The following is a 12,232-nucleotide window of genomic DNA, read 5'->3' as shown; positions in this document are numbered from 1 at the left end:
GACAACAGAAAAGTAGGTGAAAGGAGATGTCGGATAGTGTAGACACGACAAAATAATAATTTATAAATTATCAAGGGTTCATGAGGGAGGAGAGAGCGGGGAGGGAGGGGAAAAATGAGGCGCTGATACCAAGGGCTCAAGTAGAAAGCAAATATCACAGAATGATTAGGGCAACAAATGTACAAATGTGCTTGATGCAAGGGATGTATGTATGGATTGTGATAAGAGTTGCACAAGCCCCCAATAAAATGATTTTAAAAATATCTCAATAAATGTGGATACTGATTACATATTAAATTGATAACATTTTGAACATATTGGATTAAGTGAAACATTATTTAATTATGTAATTATATATGATGTGATAATAAAATAATTACTGAAATGAATTTCACATGTATGTCTTTCAACTGTTTTATTGACATATAATTCACAGGCCATACAAGTCAATGGTTTAAACATATTAAAAAGAATTGTTCAAGCACCCCCACAATCAATTTCAGAACATTTTCTTTATTTATGGACTAATTTTTATTAGTTTTCCATTTCCCTACAACTTCCACTGCCATAACCCTAAGCAATTACTAATCCAGGTACTGTCTATACAGATTTACCATTCCTGGATTTCATATAAAGAAAAATATACAAAAACAAACAAAAACACCCAATATCAATAACAAAATAAAAGACCAAAAAATAAAAATAAAAAATCTCAATCCAAAGGAAAGCCAAAGGTCATGAAAACTAAAACAAATCTCAAATGTGTCAAACGGGAGAACAACCAATAAAGTGTTAAATTTCAATCTAACTACATTGTATCAACCCACTTTCTAATACCCTTCTTCAGATAACAAGGCTAGTCACACCCAGGGCAATGGTTGGAGGGCATTCACAGGAGGTTTAATCCCCATGGGCTTTCACTTTCACCCACAGTCTTCTGAAAACCGGGTGCCCAGAATTTCACATGTGTGTATATATATATATATGATAATTTTATAGGGGGCTTTTACAACTCTTGTTACAATCCGTACATCAATTGTATCCAACATATTAGTACATATATTCAATCGTTCTTTTCTAGACATTTACTTTCCATTGAGCCCTTGGGATCAGCCCCCCCCTCGCCCCCCCCAGCCATGCACATATATTTAACATGGCTTCTAGAAAACTCCATGTGACGCACGTGACTGGTATCATGTTTCTACTGGACAGTGTTGATCTACACCCTGTCCTCAGAAATATCCTACGCACATACCGACATCGTTTTAAGATACATAGTTTTATTGACAATATGGTTTTACATCAGATACGTCCATAGCTCAGTCAGATTGAAAAGCGCTGTGCAATCATCTCTACAATCAGTTCCAAACAGTTTCCTCCCTCGTGTATTTGTTATTAGTTCCCCGTTTCCCTTCAACCCCTCCCCCCCGTGCCACCAATGGTCCTCCATCCAGTTCCTGTCTTTATAGCTTCACCATCCTGATCTCCAGCTACTGAAAACCATACAGACACATGAGCAAGACAACAAAAATAACAAACCAGGGGGGAAAAACCCACTCAAGGACAGAGCAGGGAGCATCAAAAACCAGAACGTATAGTGGCACTTGGTTGTTAAACTCAATTTGTTCCAAGTTCATGTTCGAACACCAAACAGCTCGAGAACTGAATGTATTTTTCCCGTAAGAAGTAGTGGAAAACAAAATAATTGGTTGTGAGGCCCCCAAATTGCACGTATGCATTCATTTTTCCAGGACTTTAAACCACTGTGGAAAGTTTTAGCTTTCTCACCAATCACTGCCTCCAACACTGTGTCTGCATTACCCAAATGAACAGCAACTTTTCAACCTCTTGGATGGTCTAAGCTTTTGTTTCACGGTTAACGATTTCACACCTAAGCCACTTCAATCACATCCCCCCCACCCCCACCCCCCAAACATGTTGGTCATGTTGACTTAGCCATGCTGATTTCAGCCGCCAAATCAGACAACTTCGCAATGCGTTCTTTCTGTTTTAAATGTTTATTTTGTTTTTTGAAATTTCTTTCTTTAACTCTCGTGGTTCGCACAGTTTTCCTCTTAGCTTTGCTGCTGGGATCGCTCACTCTCTTGGAAGCTGTGGTGATGGTATTTTACGCAAATAAAGCGCGCGCACATACACAAAAGCACGAGGGAGGACAAACGTTTTAGCGCATCCATACGAGCACTGTGTGTTGGCCAAGTGAGAGCGGCGCTTGGACGGTGAGCGAGGCTCGATTCGTGACTCCCTCGCCCATACGGGGTCTCTCAAGTCTGATTTTCCGTTTGACTTTCAAGCAAAGTTCTGAACACCGAGGAGATTTTTTTCTTTCAGACTTTGCTGTTACAGGAGTGGCAAGTTCAAACCTGGAGCCGTTCGACAACCGAGTTATCACTGTATTTAAAATGCGTCGAACAGGAGATGAAATAAATGATTAGGTGTCACGTTTTAACCCAATAACGTCCGCGATCATTGCATGTACTATATTCTCTGCCTGATGGCAAGGTTAATCACCTCCCCCAGCTGTGGTCAGAGGGGGATTCATCAGAGGCTTACTCCAGGTTAGGAGCCTGCAAATGGATTTTGAGTTCCCACTGTCATCCATGGCCTCCTGCTAATCGCATACCTACATAATTTTGCACATAATTTCAGTGACTCTCTGCACTGTCCTAAATCCAACCCACGGACCCTCATCCCAAATTCAGAATCTCTGGTGAGTCAGGAATTGTGTGTTTTCCCCCAGACCCAAAATCTACCACATCATTAATAGATAGATGGGAAACTGAGAGCTAAGTTCTCCTTCCAGGCCAACCAGCTGGGCCTGGGGCTTCTGTCTTCTGGAGTTTGGGAGTACCTAACTTGTCCACGCTGATGGGGAGAGCTGGAAGTCACCTTATAGGGGTCAATGCTGTGACTCTACCTGGGCCCCTCAAGGTGTGCCCATATATATCAGTTCAGGGGGAAAGTGTTAATTCACACCCCAGGGGGTGCATGTTCTCAGGACTCTGGAAATCTGGGATTGCTCTGGGTCTGGCCCAGACCACAGAAGCCACCAATAAGGAAGGACTACCTGGTGGTTGGACTCCAGGCCAGGAAGGGGAGAGGGGCCACAGAGAGGTTCAAGGCATAGACTGAGCCCTGCTCCCCAGTCATCAGATGACTTTAAAGTCCCTGCCATTTATGTTCAACCTAAACCTGATTTGTGCAAATCAGGGATACTTCACCTTCCCTTATTTTTCACTCGTTCACAGACCGTTATTAATTTTCTTTCTTGGCCAACTCTGCGATAAGACTTTATAAACAAACATGGCTTCATGTGCCTTGCAAAGCAAGCCCAAACAAGTTCAATCAGATAGTGCATTTATGCCATTTTAGGGGAGCAGTTCATGTTCTTATGCACATGATGGTTTAAACCAGTGGCTCGCCACCTTCCTAATGCTGCAACCCTTCATACAGTTCCTCATGTTGTGGTAAAGCTCCCCCCCCACACACTCCAACAATAGTTATTTTCGTTACTACTTCATAGCTGTAATTTTGCTACTGTTTTGAATCAGGTGACCCCCGTGAAAGGGTCGTTCGGCCCCCAAAGGGGTCGTGACCCACAGGTTGAGAACCACTGGTTCAAACAGTCAGGCGACCAGGTTCTGTTCTCTAGAATTATTACTGCAGGCCTTCCCTGGTTGGCTCTCTTACCTCCATCACAAAGGCTTGCCATTTGGTTCCAGTAGAAATCCTCTAAACTGCCAAGGGGGCCTGCTAGGTGGGGCGGACAGCTCATGGTATGCTGGAGCTGTGGCAGCAGAATGTGTGCCCGAGCCGATGCCACAGGGACTATTCCGCAGGCACCGTGGAGCCTAGCCCAGGCTAGCTCTGAGCTCCATCTGCATCTCTGATCTGGGCTCTAAGGAGCTTCTTATGTGTCCTTGGAACTTGGTGGGAGTCCCTGAGTGGTACAAACGGCCCTGCTAAATGGGAAGGCTGGTGGTTCAAAGCCACCCAGAGGCCCCTCGGAAGAGAGTCCTGGTGATCTATGTCCAAAAGATCCATCATTGAAAACTCCACGGGGCACAGTTCTGCTCTGAAACACGTGTGATTCCCAGGCGTTGAAATCCACAAAGTGGTAGCTGGCTGGAACTCCTAGGACCAGCTACAGCCGAGGGTGTGAGGGTGGAATGGATTAAGAGTGAGGGGCGTACGGTCTGAGCACACTGCTCAGCCCCCTCCGCAACCCTCCCCAGTGTGTTCCAGGGCAGGCACAAGGCCCGCTCTGCTGAAGGCCGGAATTACTATCACCCAGATTGGGCAGCACGAGCTGCCCAGGAGCCCGATCCTTGTGGGGTCGCAGGTGTCTGGACCTCCCTCCCTCACCGCTGGCGTGGCCTGCACAGGGCTGCGCTGCAAGAGTCCCCTCATCTCTGTCTTGCCTGGCCTCTGACCTCCCCCCTCAGGGAGCCAGCTTCCCGACTGTCCTGCAGGACCGTCTTCCTCTCTTTGGCTACAACTTCCGCCCTGACATCCCAAGTCTGGAGTTTCTGGAGATGCTGGTTAACCCAGAGGAGGGGAAGGTGCTGGCCTGAGGAAGTTACCTCTGGGGGTGGAGCCCCAACCTGTTTATAGGACTGTCACTCCTCTGAGGTTGGTGGAGTCACTGTCTGTTCCATCCCATCGCATAGTCACAGCACCCGGCCAGGAGCAGGCACTCAGTGCTGGCTGAGCTGGGAGAGGAACAAAAGGGCTGGCATGGAGAACCTGTCACCGAGAGAACCCCCTGGCCACCCTCACCAGGTAATAGTATCTGTCAATATGGGCACCAGTCAGGGGAGGGCCTGGGGCCAGGGTGCAGCCTGAGAAGCTTAGCACAGCTGAAATCGGAGTGATTCTGGTCTCTGAAGAGGGCCTGGGCCCATCCCTGGGGGCTCTGCCAAGGCAGAGGGAGACGTGCAGTGGGTAGGGATAGGGCCCAGAGAACACAAGTCTGGCCAGTCAAGCCGCCTCCCCCTCCACCACACATGCAGTCCCAGAAGGAGACCAGCAGGCCCACAGTGCACCATTGCAGAGCAGTGGGCTTGCCGACACTGGCTGGAGCCGAGAGATCACCCTATGTGTCTCAGGAGCTCCGTGGAGGCAACTTCCATCTGAGACCAATGATTTACTCGGTTCCACTGCCCTTGGGATGGAGCTTTGGTGGTGTAGTGAGTTTAGCATTTGACTGCTAACCACAATGTCGGTAGTTCAAACCCACCAGTCACTCCGTGGGAGGAAGATGAGGCTCTTTGGTTCCACAAAGATTTACAGCCTCCAAAACTGTAGGAAGCATTTCTAATCTGTCCTAATGACTCAGAATCAACTCAATGGCATGGGTGTAGTTTATTTGGGGGTTTAATGTTCTCAGGCAAAAATAATCATATTGGTTTAATATGTTAGTTCAATAATCCTTCTCATTAAAAAAACAAATGTATGCAATTCTAGTATTTTGATATTCTCAGAACAGTGTGTGTGTGGTGTTAGTGGTGGTGGTGCTGTTAATGATGGTGATGGTGTTAGTGTTGTTAGTGGTGGTGGTGGTGATGGTGGTATTAGTGGTGGCGTTGTTAGTGATGGTGGTGGTATTAGTGTTGTTGTTAGTGATGGTGGTGTTGGTGGTGTTGATGATGGTGTTAGTGGTGGTGGTAGTGTTGTTGTTGTTGTTAGTGGTGTTAGTGGTGGTGGTGGTGATGGTGGTATTAATGGTGGTGTTAGTGGTGGTGATGGTGGTATTAGTGGTGGTAGTGGTGTTGTTGTTGGTGTTGGTGATGGTGTTAGTGGTGGTGGTAGTGTTGTTGTTGTTAGTGGTGGTGATGGTGGTAGTGTTATTAGTGGTGTTAGTGGTGGTGATGGTGGTAGTGTTGTTGTTAGTGGTATTGGTGGTGGTGGTATTAGTGGTGGTGTTGTTAGTGGTGGTGGTGGTATTAGTGGTGGTCGTGATGGTAGTATTAGTGTTGTTGTTAGTGGTGGTGGTATTAGTGGTGTTGTTGTTAGTGGTGGTGGTATTAGTGGTGGTGGTGGTATTGGTGGTGGTGGTGGTAGGAGACTTGCATGCTTTTACAAAGGCACAAAGTGACAAGGGTTATTCGTGAGCTCTGGCCTTAACCCTATGGGTTTGACTGTCAGTACTACTACTAACTCTACACCTGGGAAAGCTACAGCTCCGTGGTCTGTGAAACTGGGAGGGTTTGGGGGTGGGGGCGGCCAGGGTATGAGAGTGCTGTCTTTCGAGGGCGCTGGCAGGGCACATCACATTACAATATGTCCTATGCTTCGTACAGCATCCAGAACCATGGTTCCTCTCCAAGTAGGAGTCCAGTGACCTAGAACACGTTTACTGTCTTGCTCAGGATTCATCTAAGCATTTAACATGTTTAGTCTTAAGGTCGCGACCCTTTCTTTGTCTTCCCACTTCCTATGAGGAAACCAAAAAAGCACAGAGAAGTTAAGAAACTTGGCCAAGGTCACACAGCAAGTAGCTGGCAAGACCAGAGTTTAGATCCGGGCGATCTGGCTGCAGACGGTTCTTCTATTACCTTCTTGTAGAGACTAGCCTTTGTAATTATTGCCATAGTCCATCCTTGGGCGCTCTATGTTAGCAGTGGTCGTACAGGTGCAGAGAAGTACTTGGGTTTAGCCTTGGGGGAAAAAATTCCCTGTCTGAGAACTGGGGAGCCTTTCTGAGGGAGAGAGGTGGCCAGTGAGAGTGGGCGGGAATTGTGACTGGCTTGGAGAGGGCAACCGGGTACACGCCTTAGTAGCCCAAAGTGGCTTTAAAGCCCCATCCCAGGCGGGGGTCTCCTGGAGACCCCCGGACGTGGCTGGAGGAGCAGGAGGAGCAAGGCTGGGCCTTCCCTCAGGGCTCTAGGGTCCCAGTCCTCACCTTTCCTGTGAGGTGCAGCTGAGGAATCTGGGTGCAGGGAGGAAGTGGAACCAGGTGCCTGAAAAATGATGAAATCTCTGTCAATGACAACATTGGCTTAAGGCCTACTGAGGGGGCAGGCTGCTGGTGCCACCTGCCAAGGATAATCCCCACGAGGCTGGAGTGGATTACCTAGGAGGCAAGGTGGGCACGGGTGTATCCATTTCCAGTGAGTTTCCTCTGGTAAGAAACCTGTGCCTCCTTCCCAAGGGAAGCCGCTCACTCCAGATTAGTAAGCGAGCTCACCTTCGCCTGTGCTGACTTGGCCGACGAGGCACTCTGTCGGTCAGGGATTGCACAGGACTATGTGGAAGCCAGCTGCAGGAAGGGCTTGTGGGCTGTGAGCGAGAAAGAGGCCAGCCAGACCTAGAAGCAGCATCTTTGATGGGATGAGAAACCATGAAAGCCCGGGCCTGCCTGGCATCTTGGGTAATGTGGCACTGCCTAGAGAGAGAGAGAGACAAGCCCGCCTTGCTGGTCATGGGGCAGAGGCCCTGCATGAAAGCCATCACTGATGATGGGGATGTGGGCCCCCTTCCAGCTGGCGTGGAGACACAGGAGAGGGAAGATGCAGGCGTGGGAAGGGGTGAGGGGCAGGGGCTGCAGTCCTGTGTGGCTGTTCCTTCAGGTTCTCTGGGGGGTGGGGAGAGTTGGGTCCCGAGGATGCCGGGGTGGGTCGTGGCATCTGTGGAGCAGACCAGTTCCTGGTGTGAGCCTGAGACCTCCTGACCACTTGCAGCGAGGCTCAGACATGCGGGACTGGTTGGGAGCGTGTGAAGGCCCTGTCGTGCAGCCACGCAGTGCCGCACATCAGCCACGCAAGCAGCGCGCTCCCGCAGGGTGCACCCAGAGGCCCGTGAAGAGTGTAAGAGGCTCGTGGGGTCTTAGTCAGTTAAACCTGGGTGCAGAGAATTCTGGGTCCCAGTACCAGTCCCCAACCCCCGCATGAGAGTTTCCTTCATGGAGGTAATTCTGGGGGTTCTTGGTCAGGGCGGCCCCGTGGCACCCCTCCAGGGGTTGCAGTTTCGTGCTGGGGGATGTGAGTGGGGCCACCCTGTGGCCCACCCTATGGAGCTCCCTCTTTGCTGGGGGTCTCCACTGCACCATTCTCTGGGGCAGACAATGCTCTGTTCTGATGGTCATGCACCCCCCACTCTCAGTCTTCCATGCACAGGGCTGTCCCCCTGGAACCATGTGCCCCACAGGTGGCCTTCTTGGACAGGGTCCTTTCAAGACAATGCTTTGTGTCTACCTCCCTTGGAGTCAACCCAGAGGGGAAATAAATGCACCCGGGCCCTGCCAGCCTATTTGGGTTACCTCGGATACCCCAGAACCCAAACTCACTGTCCTTGAGTCCACTCTGACACAGGGTGACCCTCTAGGGTGGGTAGAACTGCTCCAGAGGACTTTCAAGACTATAAATCCTCATGGGGGGCGCCCCACAAAGTCTCCTCTTTCTCCCTCAGAGTGAGGGCCAGCTGCGAGAAACCTGTGCAGGTGCCCAGAAGAGCAGAGCCCAGATGTGCCCTCCCATCCCAGCAGCCCCTGGGCCCTCCACAGAGGAGCTGGGGGACACCCAACCGGTTGTGCTTGTGTCCAGCAGGGCTCTCTGCTCATCACTTCAGAGCTTCTGCACATCTGATTTCTTCTCATCCCTCCCACCCCGCCCCCACCACCCCTTTGGCTTGTCTGTGGCCTGATGTGGCCTCTCCAGCGGCAATATCACTGGACCTGTCACCCACAGCAGCTATGGGTGGTGCTAACAGCTAGCCTGGCCCTCCTGGAGCTTCCACATTCCAACCCAAGAGAGCACAGAGGGGCTGAACACCAGTCTAGTGCCTGCGGCCACCACAAACTATTGGTCTCCCAAGGGCTCAGCCCCCCTATGTCATGTACCGTCCCCTGTCCAGAGGGGGTGCTGGACCACAGGCTCACAGGCCCCACCACAGAGCTGCCTTCCCCAGCAGCTCTTGGCGACCCCAAAGTGCCATGTCCAGTGGGTGACCGTGGCTTAGCCCTCAGGTCCTAGCTTTCTCCACTGTGTTGTATAACGCTGTTCCTGAAGGGGGCGTCACCCAGATTCCACCTGTTCTCTGTGGCCCCAAGAGCAGTGGTGACAAAGGTTCTCTGGTCCCCATAGAGCTGCCCCAGATGCCTGAGAGTGGACGGGGGAGAACACTTAGCACAGAGAACACTTTGCCTCCACAGGGGTGGAGGTGGTCAATGGTGGGGGGTGGGGAAAGGGCTAGTGCTGTGGTGCAGGGAGGTCTGGGTGGGGGACTCCGTCTGTCCTTGATCTTTCTCTCCAGGAGGCCTCTGCCTGCTGGCAGCTCACCGTGAAGGTCCTGGAGGCTCGGAACTTGCCCTGGGCTGATCTGTGTAAGTCATGGTCTTCTGGTATCCAGGAGGGATGGAGGGTGACACCCCCTTCTCCTGCTCCAGAACCAAATGAGTGTCGTGGGATTGACTGCGCTGTCCACTGGGCCACTGGGGTCCCTGGAGGAGGGGGTGGGGAGTCCTCTCTCATCACTGTTCTCTTGACTGGCAGTGAGCCAGGCCGATCCCTATGTGGTCCTGCGGCTGCTGACGGCGCCTGGAACTCAGTTTAAGACCAAGACGGTCACCAACTCTAACCACCCTGTATGGAACGAGACCTTCACCTTCCGAATCCAGAGTCAGGTCAAGGTAAAAACCTGACTACCTACATGAGGACAGATCATCTCCATCCTAGGGAGGTTTCTTGGGAACACACCTTTTCCCCCCGGGCTCAGTCAGAGCACGGCTGGGAGCAAGTATCTGGGCCCGTGTGTGCTACCAGACAGTGTGTGAACCTAAGTGGTGCTTCCACAACCTGCCTGTCTGAGCCACTTGGGGCCAGCTGCTTCCTCTCCATGCCCATCTCTCAGTGCAGACAGTCTGAGTCTCCTCTTGACTGGGTTGTTGGGAGGCTGGATAAGAGAATGCCCAGCACAGAGCCTGGCACCAGAGGCATGGGTAAGCAGTCTCTACTTGCTTCCATCACTGCCTGCAAGGGACTGTTCAGCAAGTCAAAACTGCTTCCACGGTGACTGTTTTCCATGGATGCACTGTGGCTGCATTGCCCTCTGCCTGGTACCGAGATGCCTCAGGGGACCAGCAAAGCCTGCGAGAGAGGGAGGAGGGATTCTTTGAAGGAATCTTAATGTTCATTCATACGCGAGCACACACTAGGTGGGAGGACTTGGGGACTCTAGATTTCTTATACTTCTTTGAAGTGTTAGCGTCATTGTAAACTTGAAGGACTAGGGGTCGAGCCCTCTTTCTGGCCCTGGGTATCAAGTTGGTGTCAAGGAACACGAATCAACTATTGTTGCTCATGGACTAAGTTCCTGTTCTTGGGTGTCTAGAATGTTCTGGAACTGAGCATCTATGACGAGGACTTTGTTAAAAAGGATGATCTCATCTTCGAGTTTCTCTTTGACGTCTCAGAAGTCCTCCCTGGCAAGCTGCTCCGGAAGACCTTCTCCTGGAGTGCCCAGGTGGGTAGGGGAGTCCTCGTAGGTCTTGCTTCTCCAGGCCCCCAGACCTTTCTCCTGTCTGTTAGCATACTGGGGTCTGACTCATTCACAGAGAAATGGAAACGCCTTCTAGAGATACTTGTATTTTATAGGAAGAAAGAAGCTGGCCTCTGTGGTAATAGCCTGAGTCACTCCATGGGAGGAATTATAGTCATCTGTATAGAGAAGGTTTTGGGTGGTGGAGAACTTTCCAATGCCTCTCAAAACCCAGCCAGGTAGAAGTCACCCTGGGGGCTCCATCTTGTCTGGTGACAGCCTCTGATCTTCCCCCCCACTCCACAGTGCACTCCCCCTCTCTCCAGGAGGGACAAGCCTAGTTCCCGGGTCTGCTCCATTCCTCTGTAAACTCTCCCCTCACCAAGTCAGAATAACTTTTCTGCCAGCATGCAAATTACCTCATTGCGATTTCTCCTTTGTTTCACTGTCTTTTAAAATATTAAATCTCTTATAGGTTAACCCTTGTTTAATACACACACACACACACACACACACACAACTCTTTATTGTGAATTAGGTGCGACTTAGATTTCAGCTCATCATGTTTGTGTGCAACAATTTAAACAACTTACCAAGCTTCCCAATAGCCTGTCCTGCCCCTTCCTTCCCCACCTTGGCTCTGCTATAGAGTACCGGCTGCCTCCTCACCCGAGGGATCACCTGTCTGCCCCCTTGCTAATTGCTCCTCTTCTTCCCCACCTTCCCACTCCTGACAACCAGTATCATCTGCTTCTTGGGTATGAAAACCTTTATCTTAATTTTTTTCCTTGTATAAGTGGTCTCATACATAGTCTGTCCTTTCGGGGGTGTCGTGGTGATGCACTCGGCTGTCAACCGCAGGGTCAGAGGCTCAAATCCATCCATTGCTCTGCGGGAGAAAGATGAGGCTTTCTATTCTGGTGAGGAGTCATTGCCTTAGAAACCTACAGGGCCACTTTGAATCAGGAACAACTCGGTCGGTGACAGTGAGAATGCTACAAATCCATCCACGTCATGAGGTGATCCACTGTGTTATCATTATGCTTTAGAGATAAGGGTGGTGTGCCATCGGAGGTGGCCCTGGTGGCACAATGGGTTATGTGCTGGGCTGCTCACCACAAAGTCAGCAGTTCAAAACAACCCACTGTTCCAGGGGAGAAAGACAAGACTTTCTACTCCTATAGATAGCTCCCACCTTGGAAACCCACAGGAGGAGTTCTGCTCTGCCCTCTAGGGTCACTATAAGTAACAGTGGACAAGGTGGCAGTCAGTGTGAGTTTGGGTGGAGGGTCCTATTGTGTGTTGGCATCAAAGTTTCTTTAATGCACTCTTCCCCGGATGGGCATTTAGGGGTTGCTCTCTTCTTGCTATGGTGAGCAGTGCTGGGATGAGCATGGGTGTGGATCCATCTGGCCATAGCTCTGATTTCTTTAGGGTATCTACCGAGCTAAGGGGTCACTGGGTAATAGGGTATTTCTACCCCTGGCCATTGGAGGAAGCCCTGTACCTCTTTCCACAGTGGTTGTACACTCTTACTTTTTTTTTCTTTCTTCCAATTGTTCTTAAGGAAGCTCTGTACCGCGTTCCACAGTGGCTGTACACCCTTTAAAAAATCATTTTATTGGGGACTGTTAGAGCTTTTATCACAATCCATCCATCCACTGTGTCAAGCACATTTGTACATTTGTTGCCATCATCATTCTCAAAACATTTGCTTTCTACTTGAGCCCTTGGTATC

At 50.3% G+C, this 12,232-nt stretch overlaps 1 protein-coding gene across 1 annotated transcript in view; it reads left to right on the top strand.

The window, feature by feature from the left end:
• The first annotated feature begins 4,755 nt into the window (after nucleotides 1-4,755).
• The window catches only part of PLA2G4D (phospholipase A2 group IVD), a 21,276-nt gene continuing 13,799 nt past the window's right edge, over nucleotides 4,756-12,232 (top strand). Inside the window, exons 1-5 of the mRNA XM_004709468.1 lie at nucleotides 4,756-4,800; nucleotides 8,874-8,876; nucleotides 9,271-9,340; nucleotides 9,510-9,646; nucleotides 10,348-10,479. Coding sequence (XP_004709525.1) covers nucleotides 4,756-4,800; nucleotides 8,874-8,876; nucleotides 9,271-9,340; nucleotides 9,510-9,646; nucleotides 10,348-10,479 — 387 coding nt within the window. The remainder of the gene's footprint in view (nucleotides 4,801-8,873; nucleotides 8,877-9,270; nucleotides 9,341-9,509; nucleotides 9,647-10,347; nucleotides 10,480-12,232) is intronic.

The sequence above is a fragment of the Echinops telfairi genome, unplaced genomic scaffold (assembly GCF_000313985.2).
Source record: "Echinops telfairi isolate 266 unplaced genomic scaffold, ASM31398v2 ScPeMD7_8;HRSCAF=38, whole genome shotgun sequence".
NCBI lineage: Eukaryota > Metazoa > Chordata > Mammalia > Afrosoricida > Tenrecidae > Echinops > Echinops telfairi.
Note: the sequence above shows the minus strand (reverse complement) of the source record. Positions and strands in the feature narration are given on the sequence as shown.